We start from the raw sequence: 18,659 nt of genomic DNA, 5'->3' as shown, positions 1-18,659 counted from the left end.
CCTGGAGGTATTTAAAAGACCTGTAGATGTGGTGCTTAGGGACATGGCTTAGTGGTGGACTTGGCAGTGTTAGGTTAATGGTTGGACTCGGATGATCTTAAAGGTCTTTTCCAACCAAAACAATTCTATGCGAATGGTTTTTGACAGCTGGGTGTGGGATTCCCCTTCACCTCCTCTCCCTTTTTCAGGCATGTACTTTGTTTTCCTTTTTGTAAGTTCCTATCGCTGGGCCATCTTCCTGCAGAGTCTCATTTAGGATTGGGATCTACAGCTGTAGACGTTGACTGTGCACTGTTGGCGCTGGCGTGTACGCAGCCATGGCCCTGTCACTGGCGTTTCGTCGTGGCGGGCGAGGGGATGCGCTTGCTCTGCCCAGCCAGCCGTAGGGTGCCGCAGGTGGGCAGCACGTGTGGGATCTTCCCAGCTGCCTTAAAAATTTGGGGAACCGCATCCGGAACAGCTGTAGCTTTGAGACAGTGAAGCAGCTCAAAAGATTTTGAGTAGGTTCTAATGAAGAACAGGGGTGCTGTGTCTGCTCCACATTTGATGCTGGAGTTTTGGGTTTTAACCTGATAGTGTATGAAGTCTTTAGTAACATGTTGATGTTCATATCAGCCTGATCAACTAAACTAAACGACACTACATTTTAAGACTTACGTTAATGTTATGAGCCAAAGTTTTTAAATTCAGATGTTAAATTTTTCTTTCCAAATGTAGATATGTTTACAGTTTGATTTTGATATAGTCCTTCTGGTCTGTGGCATTAAAAACTGCTTCTAAAATTATGAAGTTGGCCTAATGGTCCTGAGATTTTTTTAAAAATAAGAACAATGACACATCTTTTAGTTTCATTCCATTTCTTAAACATCTGCAGGGCATACAGATGCATTTCATGCACTTTTCTTCAACTGAGAGACCTATTGATATATTTTGACAAAAATAATTAAGCCACAGGTCTCGTGTGATCACCCAGTTCCACCACTTGGGACTGGCTCTAAGAGAAGTAAAAAAAATACCACAATATAATAAAGCTGTGAGATTTGGCTACAGTAACAAATACTTCAAGAACTGTAGCAAGTTTTCACAGAAATTCCCATTATTCTGTTCTCCTGAACTTCCCATGCGAAAGGGAGCGTGTGCAGAGGCAGAGGTATGAATTCAAAGAGAGAAAAAGATGAAAATGTAGAAAATACATTGCTTTTGTTTTCAGGTTTCAACAAAATTACCTTTTGTTGCCTTAGCTGAGGAGGGGGAACTAACAGCACTTAGAAACAAGCTTTTTAAAGTGCTTTTTTGCAGAAAATGTTTGTATTTAATCCTAAAATGAATGTATCAAGCTAACTGGCTCTTTGAAAAAGTATTTGGTTTACAAATTTTGAGATTAGGAGTAGCAGGAGGAGTATGAAGATTTTGCAAGAGGAAGCTAAACTGTAAATAAATAAAACTATGACTATTCATAGTAAGTATGTGAGTAGGTGGTTTTTTAAAAGCTAGTAATATAGATATGTTTTTAATATAGAGTAGTTACTAGATAGTGTGTCTCCAAATGATTCCCAAAACAGTACAGTAAGTGCAACAACACATGCAGATGTTATGTGGTACGCAGACTTGAAGCCTGTGCTTAAATCGGTCTATAATGAATACTAATTTAGATGTCATAAAAAGCAAACCCACAAATTCAGTTACATATACAAGCCAGTGGAGAAATTAAGAGATGAGAAGACAGCATACAATGTGACAAAGTCTGGGAAGGACACAGGTCCGACTGTTCGTGCATCTGGTGAGCTTGGGAAAGAGTAAAATTATGTGGTCTTGTGTGCTGACCGCTGACTTGTTCACCTGTAGCAAAGCCAACAGAACCAGCCTAAAAAGTAGTGTACTGTGAGCGGTAATAGCGCCGGTTTGAGTTGTGGGGTTCGGGATGTGGGCGGGGGGGGGAAGTCTCTGTGCATCTGTAAGTGTTTTGTCCGGCATAAGTGCTGCATTCATCAGAGTGATTTATTCCACTCTAGGAACTGGAAATTCTTCCTGGCTTAATGTTTAAGATTTTTATTTAGTTTTCGGGGATGAATTGGTTTCTTGGGAATTGTTCTATAAGAGGGGATTTGGGGTCTGCATAGCTCAAACCCCCAGAGAGCAGGGAGGCGAAAAGGCCGTGTGTTCAGCTCTCTAAGCGCAGGCATTCCCGGGGACCGGCTAACCCCAGCCAGAGCGCTGTATTTTCAGCATTCGAACTCACCCGTGCAGAATTATCCTTTGGAATCAAAACTTACTTTCTTTCAGAAAAATGGTGCTTGTGTCTTTTCTGAATTTTCTTTAAAAATGTGACCCCAGTGTAATTCTGCCTGCAGCTATGTCTCTTGGAGAGCTGCACTGCCCTTTCTGTCTCGGAGGTGCTTTCTAATGCTGATGATTTATAAGACATCATTATGAGTAACTAGCGTGAGCTTGGGCTGAAATCCACAGCTAATGTGTCCGCTCCATGGCGTGACATCCTAAATCAAGTCCTTTGCCTCCATGCTTGTGAACAGCCCAATGCTTTCCTCCTCCGTGAGTTTCCAAATTCAGCTGTCCTACCTTGCTGTCAAAATCCCCTTGATAACTTCTGCATTGCTGATTGTTGTTTAATTACTTAATCTCTGCTTTCAAAACATAAAGCCATGACAAAATTTGCAGCCTGATGGATGAGGGCAGCGTACAACTCCAATTCTGCGCAGCCGGCGGGGCAAGGGGCAGTGCTCGGCTTCCCTACGTACGTGGCCCCGCTGTCTTGGAAGTGCCATGGTAACCGTGGTTTTGGAGGAAGATGGCGATTAGCGATAGCTGAGCAAACCAGATCGGAGCCCGTTATGGTGTCGTTTGACTCAGCTGCAGCAGTGTGTGAGGAACTGTGAATTTGAGGTTTGTACCTGAGGGACTCCTGTTCTGAATGAGAACAGCTGATGGTAAGGGCAGTTTAATAAAGCCAAGTAATTATCTGATAAACAAGGTCCTTATAGAAGTGTATGAAGATTACATTGTCCCTTCCGATTCCTAAACCCTTGTCATAAATGCATTAAATGTGACAGATCTTACATTACTGTCACGATCTTAGAAAGCAGTCATTGCTCAACTGCCTTACGGGATTTCATTCCAGGTCTTACAGAAACTTTTGAAAAAACACCCAAGTACCTGATTTTCTAAGGCACAAAATACCTTGGATGCCTACATTCATTTAGAAACTTCAGGCAAAAAAATCCTCATTAGTTTTGATACTTGAATATTTTGTTAGGTTGCTTTCCATGTCTTCATTGCTGTATTAATCCTAACGTATGAACTTTCAGATTATTCTGGAATAATGTTTACTGCATCTTTCCATGAGCATGCTTTTCATAATCTGTAAAGCGTTTCAGTTTGCCAGCTCAAGAATACTGAAAAAATAAAGTATTGGTGGTGATGGAGAATGTCAAAGTTAGCCGGATGCACTGTGTTTGGAGCAAATGGTAAAGAATACGTTGAATTTCGTAGGTATGTGCTCTGATTCAGCAGAGACTGGTGGTAGGGGGGCTGAAATAATTATTTTATCTCCTGTTGAATTGGAGTGAGGGTCAAATGCATAACTATTACAGAGCTTTTAGAAATGCCAGTCTGTAATCCCCAGATGTTGGGTCGTGAGGTGAGCAAACCACCCAAAGAACGGATGATGTGCAAAGCCCAGGTAGAAGCCCGCTAGTGAACAGCACGTCACCAAAAGCTGTGAAAGGGGAGCGCCTCGCCTACTGCAGTAGCTGATCTCACAAGTTCAGAGGCCAATCCTCTCGTGATGTAGTGAAAAAGAAGAAAGTCCTCATTCCTCTTTGCCAGGCTGTTACTGTGGATGGAAAGGAAACTTGAGCCTTCAGGACTGGCAATAACACCCCTCTTATTAAGTTTCTATTGAAGGACTATTTTGAGTAAGATAAATTGGTGGGCTGAACACAGTAACCTTCAGTATCTCGCTTTCAAATACTTAAGGAAGAAATTAAACTAAGATGTAGAAAAAAGGTTAATTGGCAACATCATAGTGTTTGTGAAGAGGAGAAAGAAGCATCAGGAACTTAATGAATTTTGATTATAGAATTTTCTGTAAGTCAGTCATTGCACGAATAGAGAAAAAATCCTAAACCAGATTTTGGTGTCATATTCTAATAGGGATTGCCTGAAGCAAAACAGGGTTTATTTGGAAACAAGCTGCAGAGAATAGCAAAAGCATGGCTGCTGTGTATGAACAGAATTGGACTCCCCAGAGGCAGGCAGTGCTGGTCGTAGCTCAGGCAGGGACTCTCTGCACAAAGTGTGTGGTACTGATGGAAGGTGGTGTTCATTTTTTGTGCTGTCTGAAGTAGACATCCTTGGAAGCATAGAAATGTTGATTCGGAACCCCCCGTGTTTACTGCGTGACTTATTTCTAAGAAGTTTCAACTTATCTTCTGTAGTTGGGAGGAAGTTATCAAACACAAAAGCACTATGGCCTATAATTACAGTTCTGCCCAGCTTGCCAGTGTGATTTCGGGGGTAAATGAGTTTTACTCTGGATATAACAACCTTATTAATTTCTAACCCTTGCAGAGAAGAAGAATCCATTGGTTGTTGGACTTCAGATTTTTGCAGTGGGTTTCTGTAGTGGTAACCAGTTGTATGGCTCAACTAATCGTACCTGGTGCTTTGGGTGGAATAGGAGATGCAATACCAAGAAGGAAAAAAGTTATCTACCAACCTGTCCCTTCCCATCCACTCCACCCTGCAGTAAAATCTGCTTTTAAGATAAAGACTGTATTAAAATAAACATCTTCTTGCAGAGCCTGAATTTTGCAAACTAATTCAGTGGACCATGGCAACCAAATGAGATACGTCTATGGTATATACAGTTTGATTGGAAATATTTATGGTACCTAGGAAATTGCAGTCTAACAAAATGTGCTTTATTTTCTATTACCAATTATGCAGTCTCAAGTATGGGGATTTAAGAAAAACAACTTCACAGGGATGTGCACTAGTTACTTGTTTTTCTTTTCATTTAGTGTGGAGAGAAAAACTAATAAAACCTGTTTAATTTTCATTTTACTTTCAGACACTGAGTTTTGAATGTATGTTGTGCCAGTTTGTCTGAATAAGTCTTAGAACAGCATTATTTTGGGTGATTAAAAACAGAGAGCTTGGTTTCACTGCTCTGATGATTGGAGATGTAAGTGGACCATTATTCTGACATAACTCCTACATACCTCAAAACTTCTAGCTGAAGCTGAGCTGTATGTATGATCAGTGGCATGTCAGTGGAATGGGTTGATGTTTTATGGGGTTGGGATGGGATTTTCTGTAGTGTTAATCCAGATACTGTGCTATTCAAATGTTGATTTACAGTGTGGTACTTCAGGCTATGTCAAGAGGAGTTGAGCAAATCAAGTTATGGTAACTCTGCGGAGAAGGAACTGCTATTCCAAAGCAAGCAATGGATTTCCTTTTGTATTTTAAGTTATTCTGTCACAAATTGGAACTTGTAACCACGAAGTATGCATAAAGTACTTTTCTTCCCTAATATTTTTTCTCTATTTTGCTTAAATTTATAAAAAAACTCCAAACAACAAACCAACAAAACACTTCAAAACCAAACTTCTGTGCTGGATCACATATAGTCAATAAGATCACATTAACAAATGTAGCTTGCAAATAGCCAATCAAACTAAAATTTTAACATCATTTATTGTAGATAAAAATGTTTTATCTATGGTTGCTTCGTGCTCTACAACATCAGTTCCTAAATTTGTAGATTTTAGGAAGATGAGCTCTGGATTTTGTATGAGGATAAGAAGTTGTCATTAGACTCAGTTCTGCGATTTTGAGGCTTCATTGACGCAGTCCTGAATGTACGTGATTGTGTGTAAACAAATATTCCTGCTGGAATCTGTAGGAGTGCCTATGCCCATGAAAAAAATCAGATGCTAAGCTGCTCAGCTGAAGTGAGAGCCTGTTGCTGGCCCACCTGCAAGACCTGTTATTTAATGGCCTGTGCACTACTTCATGTATAAAGCAGGTGACAGAAAAAATATGTCTGAATTCAAAGTCTCTTAAATCCATTTTCTCCAATGTTTAAACTAACTTTAGTATCAGAAACTGGCCACATCTTGTGTATTTTTTTAAATCTTCCTGCCTTACCAGGTAAGTATTTGAGGAGCACTGTGGTCCCTTCTGGATATTTGGCGGTGTTGCATTACAGAGTCATTTCTTTCAGCACGGTGTGTAAATGGATGTGTATGTGTGTGCGTGCACGCTTATATAGAGAGAGATCTGTGTTGATATCTGAAATAATAGATGTGAGGGTTTTAACCTTGTAACTGTTATGAGATCTTTATGTGTCTGCTTTAGGGTCGACCCTATCCCATATGACACTCCAAAACCAGCGGGCCACACGCGATTTGTCTGCGTCTCAGACACGCACTCCAGAACAGATGGCATCCAGATGCCTTATGGGGACATCCTTCTCCACACGGGCGATTTCACCGAACTGGGACTGCCCTCAGAGGTTAAGAAGTTTAATGACTGGTTAGGTAAGGAATTACTGCGTTTTGGTGACCCCAATTAACCTCTCCTGTCCAAGTGTCAGTCACTGCCTCCTAATTGAATTAGAGCACTTGAAAATCCCCCCTACCCTTGCTTTTCTTGTCCTCATGTGATGTGCTGTTTCTAGCCTCAGTATGATTCTGTTAATTAAGACAAATTTAGAGACTTTGCTGTATTTCTGCGTTACCTTGGGGGAAAAGATTCTGTCGTTCCACAGCAAGGACTGTGTGTGGCCTCCTGTGTGCGCTGAGGCGGTGGTGGCACCTCAGATGAATGCATGCAGCATCCTGTTTGTTGATGCTCTGGGGTTTTGTGTCCAACGTCAAACCTATTGCCCACTGTATTTTGGGTTTACCGTAATTGGAAGCAGTGCTGAAAGCTACAACATATTTGGAAATGAGGAAAGTCCTTCTTCCCACAATACAGGATGGCAAAATCAGTAACACTGTTCGAAGAGGAGAATTTTTTGGGGGTGTTATTCACATGATGTCCGCTTTGAGTTAGAGTACTGGCATTTTAACTTTGAACGCAGGCACTCAATGCCTCTTTGGTAGAACACCTCTCATATTTGGCTGTATTTGATAGCAGTGCCTTGATAGCCTGTTGCTACAGTTGACGGCAGCTAAGTTGCAAAAGCAGAAGACCAATATGAAGGAGGGGAACTTGTGTGTGATGCTCCAGATGTAAATGCCGCTGGTAGGCTGGCTGTGTGCTGCCATGTCACCACTTGGAGTAGAAATACTCAGAGATGAAGGTGACTCGAGCAGCTGATCTTCAAGAAACATTAGAATGAATTTACAGCATTATCTAAAACCTTAGAAAGCATAGCTTTGTCGTCATGCTTTACGTCCATCACTGCACTCTCTCTTGCCTGCTGTATGATGGCCACATCGCTACATGCCTTTAATAGCATCATTTTATTCCATTGGAGTTCCTTGGCTGACCCTTCAAGAGATAAGTGGAGAACATTTGGATTTACAAAAGGAATTTTTAAATAGAAGAGCTTCCACATTCTCTCTTTTCACCCTCCTTTGCATTTTCCTCCATACTGTTCTTTTTATCTTCCTTCTGACCTCCTCTGATTTCCATAGCCCAGTTTTAAAGAACGTTTTTCCTTCTCTCTATTGCTGTGCATGTGAGATTGGGGCTTCCAGATACTGCCATATTACCGTAATTTAGTTTTATTGTTCTTGTTTCTAGAAAGCTGTACTACATTTTATGGTCTCAAAACTATCATTTTTCTAGGAATGTAATTGCAGGGTCAGGAAGTAAGAAGTGGTACGAGAAGTAGGTGATACTATGTAGAAGTATATAGGTTGAGGGAAGAGACACTGTAGGAATCATCTTCCTCAACTTTTGTGTGTTCTTTGTGATAACCTGTAAATGTTGGTGTTGTGAAGGAGGAAGAGGAGCAAGCAACACAAGGGCAGTGGGAGGCCGCACAGCTTCATGGGGAGTGGACGGTGTGGTCCTACTGAGCATCAGTCCTCCTAGAGAAGCTAGGCAGCGCTGCTGTGCAACGAGGTTCAGTTTTTACAGATGTTAGGCAGCTCCAGGAACGGAGTTGCTTTCTGGAGAGCAGAGACCTCCAAAGTCTACCATGAATGCACCGCTAAAAGCAGCTCCTGGTTGCCAAAGTTCCTCTTTGGACTTTGGGTCATTTCACAAGTACTGTTTTGATACAGCCAGAGCCCACGTCTAGTGCTTGGCATCTGAAAATGCTAACTCAATACTGCTGAAAGCCAGAACAAGCAATCCGCTAGTGCGTGTTCACCCTTTCGTAGGGAATCTTATGGTAATCGGCAGCCACTTGGCATTCCTTGTATTTAACGGGTGTTTCATGATGATGTTATTTTGTCACATAGGTCCTTGGTTTAACATTTGCAACAGAAGAATTACAACCCTTTGAACAGGTTTTGTTCTGACCTCAATCATTTACCATGGGACTTTCTTAGCATGTGTATAGTTTTATAGGAGTCAGTATGATACTTATCTGAGAAACCAGGTTTTGCATTCTTTGGCAGTCAGTGTCATTGAAAGGGGAAGCTTTGACTGTGTGAGGACCTACTGGCTTTGGCCTCAGGCTTTCATGTCCCAGCTACAGAGAAAACTTCTTTAGGTTGGGGTTTGTTTTTTTTTTTTAGGTTTTTTTTACATGCAGAGAGTCCACTTGCATTTTCATACATATGACAGTACCAGTTATTAGGTTTCTGGCATAAGGTGAGGCAGCAAATTGATTCCCCCGAGGAATCTTGTTGCATTGGTGAATACTTGTTCCAGTGCCATCCTCTCCTCCTCTGGAATCAAAACACTATGAAGTCAGGCATGCCCTTTTGCCGCTTTATTTCAGGCTCCTATCTGCAAAATGGGAGTAACCGCATTTTACTATTTACTATGTATATTGTGAAGATTAATACTTTCAAGGTTGTGAGGCGATGGCATGTAATGGTTTCAAAAATATATACCAGTGGCAGGCAGGAACAAGCAGGATTCCTTTTTCTTCTGCCATATAGTGGGAGGCATCTTTTTTCATCATAGTTGGCAGGAACCTTATTCTAAAGCAAGGCACTGAGGACTCCCATCAAATACAGCATTGCCCTTCTGGAAAGGGGTTTTCATATCTTTTGTGTGCGTGGTTTTCTCCACTGGCGATCGTGTTGTAAAGCGGTAATGAAGACAAGGCATCTGTATCGTTTATACCTTGAGGGAGAGAAGTGAGATCAAAGCTAGGCTTCGTTCTACAGCTTATTTTACCCACTCTGGGGTAACAAAACAAGCCCTCATCTCCACTAGGATTATATAATGGGATAACTAAGACACTGTAACTGTCCATAATTTTCTTGGCAGTAAAACCAAGGGAGAAGTTAAAAAATGATTATTCAGAACCCCTGCCTGGCTTGTACTTCACTGGGTGTTACATATGCCAGAGTTTTATAGGGCTGAGAGCACTTCTGTCAGCCCCACAATTTTCTGTTTTGTGGGTCTTGGATCCCTTTGCACCTCTGTGGGTATCTCACCTGAGCAAAATGTTCAGCATCTTGTCCATCTCTTTCAGTAATATTCACCCTTCTTCCTTGTCTCTGCAGCCAGATCACAGAACCTGCTCTCTGCGCCCTCTTTCCCGCTCCTCCTAGCTCTCGGCCCTTCTCGCAACTTTTACTAATCTTAGGTTTTTTTCCCTTTGGCTGATAAATTTTCGTTATTGGTTTTGCATGAAAGTCGTCTGGGCTCATACATTGAGTAACCTCTGTGGTCACTTAGTGATTACATACACTGGCTGAGGTAATTTATTCACTTTGTTTTGGTGTGAACATGTCCCTTGGGTCTTGTAACTGCTGTAATCACTTGACCTTAGTGACTGTTAAATGCTTTAAACACAGTTATTTTAAATTTATAATTGTTTTCATTAAAAATCCTTTATGGCAACTTAACTGACCTTGCAGTAAACACAGCATTATGTGCTGAGGAAGAATTAAGATGTTTTCCTATGCTCAGTATATTTCCTACTGAATGTTTCAACATACTATTATTATCACTGTTCATGTTTTTCCCATCCATTCTCATTGTCATATATGGGAAAGGAAATACAGGAATATTTAATTATAGCTCTGTCTTCATAGTGCAATATTTCCTCTCCTGCCTGATGGGAAGTGATTGAATAACTCATAAGAACTGAAGAGAAAGCAAAGATAAATTCAAGCAGATAGATCTTTAATGAGTGACGATATGTTTATTGTGCTCAATTAGTATGGGCCTGATTGTGCATATCCTTACTTGTGTGAATAATTTGCATCTGCTTTAGTCATTTTTCTCAAATAGCCAGTTTTGTTCTTTTTTATCTAGTGGTTATCTCTTACTGTGTTCATTTTTTTGTTTTGGATTTTTATTTTTATTTTTTCCATGCAAGATTTCTAATCTAAGGCGTATTACTGGACGAACTAGGCAAATTTCCACAGTGGTGGATGCGAATAAATCCAGTAGGTGAAATTACTGCTGGTTAATGTCTGCGGAGCTGAGACTAGAATGTGGCTCGGGTTTTTATGAGTTGTTCTGGAATTTAGCGACTTGACTGTTTCATGACATGTTTTTATTTCATGTCTTGCTTTTGTTTTGAATGCATATTTCTTGTCATTTCTGTGGGATAATGACTTGAGGAACTTTGTGAATGGTTTAGTGGCCAAACACATATGGGTTTGTACTGGAACAAATATTTCTTCACCTGTAATATATCCTTGCCTTTAGTATAAACATTGTCGATAGAGCTAAAATAAATATTCAGCTTTTTTTTCCTGTGGTGTAGTTCCTCCATCATGTTACTTAAAGTGAGAAGAAAAGAATGATTATACTATTTTAACGTGAAGGTTTTCCTGTTGCACTCTGCACGTATGGATGTGGTCCTCAGAAACATATTGCCAGTTCTTTTAAAGTCCATTTTTGTGTGAATGTTTAGTTATTGAAAATAGCAGCTTCAGCTTGGAATTGCTGGCTGTTACATGGAATAGATGAAAAAATGGGAAGAGCGTTTGGAAATAATGGTGTTGCTCTCGGAGGTACGGACAGCCACTTGGTTCCAGTCTACACTTAGATTTCTGCATTAGTACTGTAGAAATTTGAAATAATATCCAAAACTGTAAGCCAGACACCTGCCAAAATAATATTTGATCTTGAAGATAGTATAATTTAAAAAAGAAAAAATTAACTGTAACAAAATAGTATAATAGTAAGATCTAGCTCTTACCACTGTTTAAAAATTCAGGGTCACATTCCTCTTGTGTCCTTTCTCAGTCTCTCTGGTCTGCTCGGTTATTCCCTCATTTTATCTAGGCTTCATCGTCTCTCCAGGCGTATTTCATTTAGGGGTTTGTGTGCGTGTGTTCCTTTTGCTAATGTGCACTGCAGACAGTTTCATTGTGACAAAGTACTTGTTCTTGAGAACTTTTGCTCCTTAAAAGTATATTTCTGGTGTGAATTATTTTAGCATCTGACATGATACTTCTTTAATAAAAACAAATCAGTGAGTTCTAAATTTCTCCAAATTTAGAAGGATATTAGCTTAAAGTATTTTGAACTAATTTTGAACCAGAAGGAAGCTTATGAATATTGTAAAATTATGGCAATAAAACCAAATCTCTTCCTATTTTTATAAATTGATTTATTTCTGATTTGTGCTTTTACCATCTGGAGCATATTTTGAACCCTACATTGCTCTGCTTGTTATAGCTAGAGTGAATAACTGACTAAACATAACATTTTGATGAACAAAACTCTCAGCACTTAAAAAAAAATTTGCATTTGTTGCAAGTGAAAGAAAACGCTGAGGTAGCTTTAATCCTGTAAGTACGTATGAGTTTTGCACAGCTGTTCTGGGAGAGAGGGAAGCAGGTCCCTGGAAAATCTATTAGTCTAATTTTGAAAACAGCTATGTCTTCTGCGAGCGGCTCTGATGAGGAGCATCTTTAGGCTTCAGGCGCTGGGATGGGATACTTTACTTCAAAAAGAGGTTGAGCTGGCTGCTGATGGCAGTTGACTCTTCCGTTGGCGTTCCGCTGTCCCTCGGATAGCGGTAGGACTTGCGTCTGATTTGCAGGATCCAGGCCATGCTGGCTGCCTACTTCAGAGATGCTCCGAACTGCAGAATAGCAGAGACCTGAAGGTGCGCTGGCGAGCCTGTACGGACAGCTTTGGTGTGTGTACTTGCTTATTAATTTTCATTGCTAATAGGTGCTGAATATTACGAGTTTGGAACATGTTGATGCAATTTCTTTTAAAAAAACCTCCACATTTAGTATGATGAAATCTAGAGTCATCTTCAAGTTTTTTTGGTTTGATAGTTGGCTTGGTCCCCCCGTGTCTGTCGTCCGTCCGTCGTCCCCCCCCGTCCCCCCCTCCCCCTTTAGTTCTCTGGGATTTGAATCTCACTGTGTCCTTACGGTAAATTTTTTAAAAACTTCTTCCAAGTTTATTTAGATCTCATTGCAGTATCACTACTTCAGAAGATTTCCTTTGCTTTTGCTCTAACTTGAACTGTGTTTAATGTCACTATTAAATTCTCATTTGTACTTAGTTTTAAATTCCCATATGGCTTGACTAAATTAATCATCAATACTCAGCTTTTATTTGCATACATTTTTAAAAGATATATTAATACTAATTTCAATTTTTTTTCTTCTCAGAGGAATATGAAAATAATCTGAATGTTGCATTTTATTGTATTTATGAAATAGTGGGAAAATACAGCCATATGGATTTTTGGTAATAGGCTAAATAACATTTTCCTGATGTAGCAATCTACAGTGAAATGTGAAAACAAAATGAAAAAAGTGCAAAATTCTACTTTTGTGCTATGGTTATTATGGCTGCATCTTCATATTTATCCTCTGCTCTGAGTCAGATACTAGATGCTTTGTCTAACACAGAACCCTAGAAGCATAACCTAAATGGTAAAAGAGGAGAAATTGTATGGAAATGAGTGTCAAGATAGTAAAATTTCCACTGACTGAAGTGGAATTTGTGCATGAGGAGCAGTGTAAGTTTATTCCTACCTGTTCAGTTGTTTCTTGCTTTGTTCTTGTTATTCCTGGCAACTTTTCATAAAGAAATTTAACAAGAAACTATTTTTTCTCTGTTAATGGAATACAGAGAAACTTTGAGGGGGTTTTTCTCAACTGTAGTCACTAATTTACTAGAGAGAGAGTGTAAAATACTCTATACATAAAGTTGTGTACTACCTGCTATGATCAGTCAAACCAAACGTTAAGGTGTTATTTGACAGCCATTAGAAAACTTGGCTCAGGTGAAATGTGCTTTCAAAGAGAATAATGTTCTGGATTGAGTGGCTCTTTATATGTTTAAACCTCAGATTCATTTGGTAATTTTCAATGAAAGAAAGGGGGCAGCGAGCATTGGAAAGTATTGCACAAGTCTTGGACAGGACTTTCAATCACAATAATTGCTCAGTCATTTCTGGGATCAGGTTTCAAATAACAAACCATAACCAAAACAAATTTATAAAATAACCAAAATAATTCTTCCTTTCAATTCCCTCTTTCCCGCAAATCCACTTTAAAACAGAACAAAGATTTATGGTTGTTGTATTGACCAGACATGAAACAAGTAATGCCACCCATATAGAAAGTTTTATAGACATTGTCATCAAATTCTTCTTGCAGCGTTCCTGCTGCAGCCGCATATCATAACATGAGAATCGTTTCACTGGAAAGCGGTCAAAGTGTGTATTCTTTGTACACCATCGATTTATTTTGCCACTTACAAATTAAATGTTGCATCAAAAATCCAAAGTGCAAAAATGCCTCTCCTAAATTTTCACATCACACACACCGTATTAACAATATCTAGTTAAAATAAGACGTCTTTCTGTTAGTAGAGCATCACATTCCTGTTTAGAAAGAACAATGGTTTCGGGGTGGAGGAGTTGCTTTGAGCAGAGAGAGCTTGGGGCTGGTGGGGGGAGAAAGCACTGCAGATTTTAGTATAATGTGTAGTGTTCAAAGAAATTTTATTTCATCATAAAGATTAGCAGGCTGTGTAATTCAATTTAAAGCTGGTTGGCAGTGTCCTGTCTATTACAGAGGCTTTTTTTTTTTTTTTTAATCACCACTGGTTTGGGTTTTTTTTATGTTGTATGCGACTACAGAACCTAACAGACAGCAGGAATGATCTTTGGGTTTTGTGCCTCCCGCTCCCCTTCCTCTTTGCAGTTCTGCATGTTAGGAAATGTGTGAGATTACCTTAAATTGAGCTACAAAGCAGCATCTCAGGGAAATGCCATCCTGTGGGTTTTTTTGGCTTGTATGAAATGATTTTTTTTTTTTGTGGCCATCCACTGAGAGTGAAGATCTGCTAAAAATCTTAGATGGGGGGGGGTTGAATCAAGCTTAAAAATCAAATGTTAGCATTTATTCACACTGTCGTGGACATGACTGTGCTGTAGAAAAGCAACATGCAGCAGATTATGTTAGCGCAAGACTGGCAGACCTTTATCTTACAGTAATTGCCTATACTAGGAGGTTAATAAATGTTCCAAGAATTACTGACTACTTTTTTTTGTTAAAGAAAAATAGATTGTTGCTTCTTGCTGGCTATAATCAGCCTGCATGGCTTGTTAATTAACCCTCTTGTTGCAGTGGGCTGGAGCTGGGTATTTGAGCGTGGACAAACTCTGCATGCTTTTTATGTATCGGGAATGATGTGTCTCGGCACAAAAGGGCTGCGAAAGAAAGACCCGTGCAACTCCACCTCTCCCACTCATCCTGGTCACGCCTGTTAGAAGAGCTTGAAATCTTTGTTGGCTGTATTTAGGGAGTATATTGATTTCGGAGGACGGGTGTTATATTCGTGGGCAATCTGGTACCCCTGGAGAAAAAGGAGAAGAGAACCCCTTCTCCCAGAGCCAAAGGAATTGGCATTTTCTTTATCCTGCTTTGTTGTCCTGAGGACGACAGCGTGAATAAGGATGCTTGCTCCGTAGCGTGGTTACAAGAACCACAGGCAATGTCGTCTTCTCTTGGTGACCCTGGTGCAAGGCTGGGAGGACCCCTTCTGCTGCCACGTCCCACGGCGCCGGGCCAGTCTTGGCGTTTGGCTGATGCGTGGGTCTGTTTGTGGTGGCTCTTCCACAGCTTCGGGAACTGACTTGAGATCGCTTGGAGGCTCGGGTCACCTCGGTGTCTCACTTCACGGAGCTGTTCTGGTCTCTCTGTTCTCATCCTACCCCCCCAGCTGTGAGGTGACGGTTACCAAACCCTCGCTTACTATTGATGGTACGTTTAGTAGAGAAGGAACAAAGCAGCACAACGGGGGACAGCGCTGTAAGGAGAGAGGCAAGAAGATGCAAAGCCAACACAGGAGAGAACAAAATAGCATCACGCTGGGGGAGGGACGGAGGCTACAAAGAAGAGGGAGACAAATGAGTAGCGGAGATCCACCTGCTTTTTCCAGAGCTTCGTTTCTTCCCAAGTTAATCAAATTAAGAAATGAAAACTCAGGAACACTCTGTTCTTTGAATTTCCTGTGACTTGTCGATAAGTGAACCTTAAAGACCTCAGAATTATGTACATCTTCTGTAATGAGCCAGAATCTTTAATATTGCAGGCCAGGCTGGGTATCAGAGTGCAATAGCTCCTTTTCTTCTGAATGTTGCCGTTAATTTTTATTTTTTTAAAAATGTGACCAGCCACAGAAACACAGAGAGTTTCAGTTTAAAACAGAGCTCCAAATGACAAAAAGTTGCCTGCATTTCCTTACTTTTACCTGAGCTTCTCTCTCCCATATATTCCTCTTAAGGCTCCCCACTCCCGAAGCAGCATTTGGCATTTGCCTTCACTCCTGAGAGATGAGCAGAAAAGCTGGAAGGCAACCGTGACGTTTCGTGCGGTTTTGTGCAGATGTCTCCTGAGCATTATTGTGGGGAAAGAAGTTTGTTCCTTCAGCTCTCCTCTGTCCCTGCTGCAAGCTTCGGTGGTCACTGGGAATAAAATGAAGTAGCTCTAGCAATACTCGTGGCCCTGAGAGTAAAGGTCCCAGACTAATGTCCCCTCGCAAAACCTCTGCCGAATTAATTCCCAGCCTAGCACTGGTTGGGCTATAGGGAAAGCTATTTGCCATTTGCAGTCTCCTGGTTGTAAATTATAATCCTGTGCCATTAGCTGGAGTGTGAAAGGCGGGGAGGGATTGCCTGAGCGAGGACGGCGGAAGGGATGCCCTGCTGTGGCCGTCACCCGCCTGCCCTGGCGACCGCTGCTCCGGTGACTGACAGCTCTGGCTATCCCTCTTAAAACGGGTCCTGGTATCTGAGCGGGTTACTGGAGAGGATGTGTGTACAGTTAGAGTGGAAGCAATATAGCCATTCATAAACAAATGCTTCCGTGAAGCCAGCTGTAAAAACAATGATGCTTGCCTTTGAGGTGAAAGGGCAGAACCTTAGCAGAAAGGAGTATAAATAAGAAATAAATTGTTACCTTTGTGTAAGTGACTGAAATAGCTGCTCTCTTAGTGCTTTGTCTTAATGACCTGCTCTGATTAACTCTAGCTGTCGCTTTATTCAGCAAAACTTAAGGTCTGCATATCATGCTTTTTTACAGCAGTTTTTTCATTCCTTTTTTTTTTTTAAAGTCTAGAAGTGATGGCTAAAATGGGTGAGTCAAGAGAGACCCTATTCTGCAGAAAGCACACTAGATGAAAAATTGCAAACGCTGCATGCCCCAAGAGTTAATGATAGCATTTAATTACAGAGAAATATTTATTCATGTACCAGGATCCTTGGTGTACTTCTGTACACAGAAGGAAAGTACAGATGCTGCATCGTACAGATTTTCCAGCACCTTGTGAAAATGTTACTGTAAATTCAAGGGCACAGATACAGGTACCATAAAATCACACATATCCATTTAACTTGATTTAAAAACATTTCACTACTTCGGTAGGATAGGTGTTTACTCTTATCCTTACTAAGGATCAGAGGCAACTGCAGCAGAGGGCCTATGTACTTGTAGTAACAAGGATAGGAAAGGTAAGAGTTTCACCTGGGGTTACTAGATGTGCTTAAGCTGACAGGGGAGGTATCTGAGGCTGTGTGCCATTCTGCTCAGGCAATTCTAGGTGGCTAGGAAAAAACCACTGCATAAGAGGAATTCAGTTCCTTGTAATAACATGATACAGCTGGAGTGATTCGGTTGTCTCCTTTAGTAGCTAAGAAACCTCTCTGTGGTCTGGGTTATTAGAAGGAATTTCCTTACAGGGCTCAGGAGATTCCTGGTATCCAAGTTCGTCTTGAAAGACTAAATGGAATGTTTAGGTTTATTTAGAATAGTAAATTTAAATGTGGGATTCAGAAAATAATAAAGGAGGTTCATAAAGACCTGCCTGAATATTTTTAGTTGACTGTAAATTGTGTTTGTGTTCTCTCTGTACCTCCTCTTTAGTTTTTATCCTCTGTAAAAATTTCAGGGAAGAATTGTGGAGGGAGTTCTGAAATTCAGTACCTGGTGCTGTCAAATCAGTATCAGGCTGCTGCTAGAAATGGAGCTTAGTTCAGGTTTTAGATTGCTCCTCTTCCGACTTATAAAAACGAGGGAAAATTCCTAACAAACATCAGCATCGCCATCTGAAAATATGTTTAAAACCACCTTGGAATATCAAACTTGCTTCTCATTGTTTACAAGTAAAAGCACAAAACATGATCCCAGGGTAAAGTTTCAAAAGCAGCTAATTGTTTTAGCGTGCTGGAGAATGTTACATTCTCAGAGTTATTAAAACGCTGATGGTCCTGCTTTTAAAACCTTTGGGATATTTAAAAAATATTTTATCTTATTTCTTATTTTTCCTTTCAGTTTCTTTTCCTTGTGATTATTCTTGCTGTCCTTGCTTATTTTTTTCCCTTGTCATCGTGAGAACTTATCCACATTACATTGGTATTGGTAGTCAGTTAAGTGTGATCCCCAGTATGTTTTATATTTTTACCAACAATGTACTTTAAAATCATAATTTTGACAGAAAGAGTTTCAGTTCCACATATAAAAATTGAGAAGTTATGGAAAATATACTCTTTATAGAAAGAAAATTAAAATACTTATCAGAAGTTTCTTGTTTATGTATTTGAGATTTTTCTTCTCGTAAGAAATGCTGTGACTACCCTGCTGGGATACAGAAAAAAGGTGGCATCTGGAGGGATTTTTTCAGAAATATTGACTAGGCTTTACCAGGCTGCGAGGTAGAGGGAGGCATCTGCCTGCTGCTTCGTGCATTGTAAGCCTCAAAGACTTTCATTTAAAAATGAGAAAACAAGTAATGGGAACAAGTTGAAAGAGGAGAGACACAAGAGAATGTTTTTGGTGATTATATGTGTTTCCTGATGGATTTATTTATCTTGAAGTAGGTAGGTAGATAGATCTCAGAAGTATCCTGGTAGAGGTGTGTGTTTCAGTCCTGGAGACAGAAAAAGAAGTTCTGCTGCTCACATAAAGGTCCCTGTCCCTAAGACAGAAAAATCTGGGGCAGAATCTGGATCTAGGTCCTGCATTTATAATTCTTATTGCCTTCAGTAAGTAGTGAAGAACTGATATCCA

The 18,659-nt window shown here is 40.3% G+C and overlaps 1 protein-coding gene across 4 annotated transcripts in view; it reads left to right on the top strand.

The window, feature by feature from the left end:
• The window catches only part of MPPED2 (metallophosphoesterase domain containing 2), a 130,387-nt gene that overhangs the window by 54,417 nt on the left and 57,311 nt on the right, over positions 1-18,659 (top strand). For all 4 annotated transcript variants that reach the window (XM_054828777.1, XM_054828779.1, XM_054828776.1 and 1 more), the window contains one exon: positions 6,382-6,563. In XM_054828777.1, the coding sequence (XP_054684752.1) occupies positions 6,382-6,563 (182 nt within the window). The remainder of the gene's footprint in view (positions 1-6,381; positions 6,564-18,659) is intronic.

Source organism: Grus americana, chromosome 5 (assembly GCF_028858705.1).
Source record: "Grus americana isolate bGruAme1 chromosome 5, bGruAme1.mat, whole genome shotgun sequence".
NCBI lineage: Eukaryota > Metazoa > Chordata > Aves > Gruiformes > Gruidae > Grus > Grus americana.
This window is presented reverse-complemented; position numbering and strand designations above follow the sequence as displayed.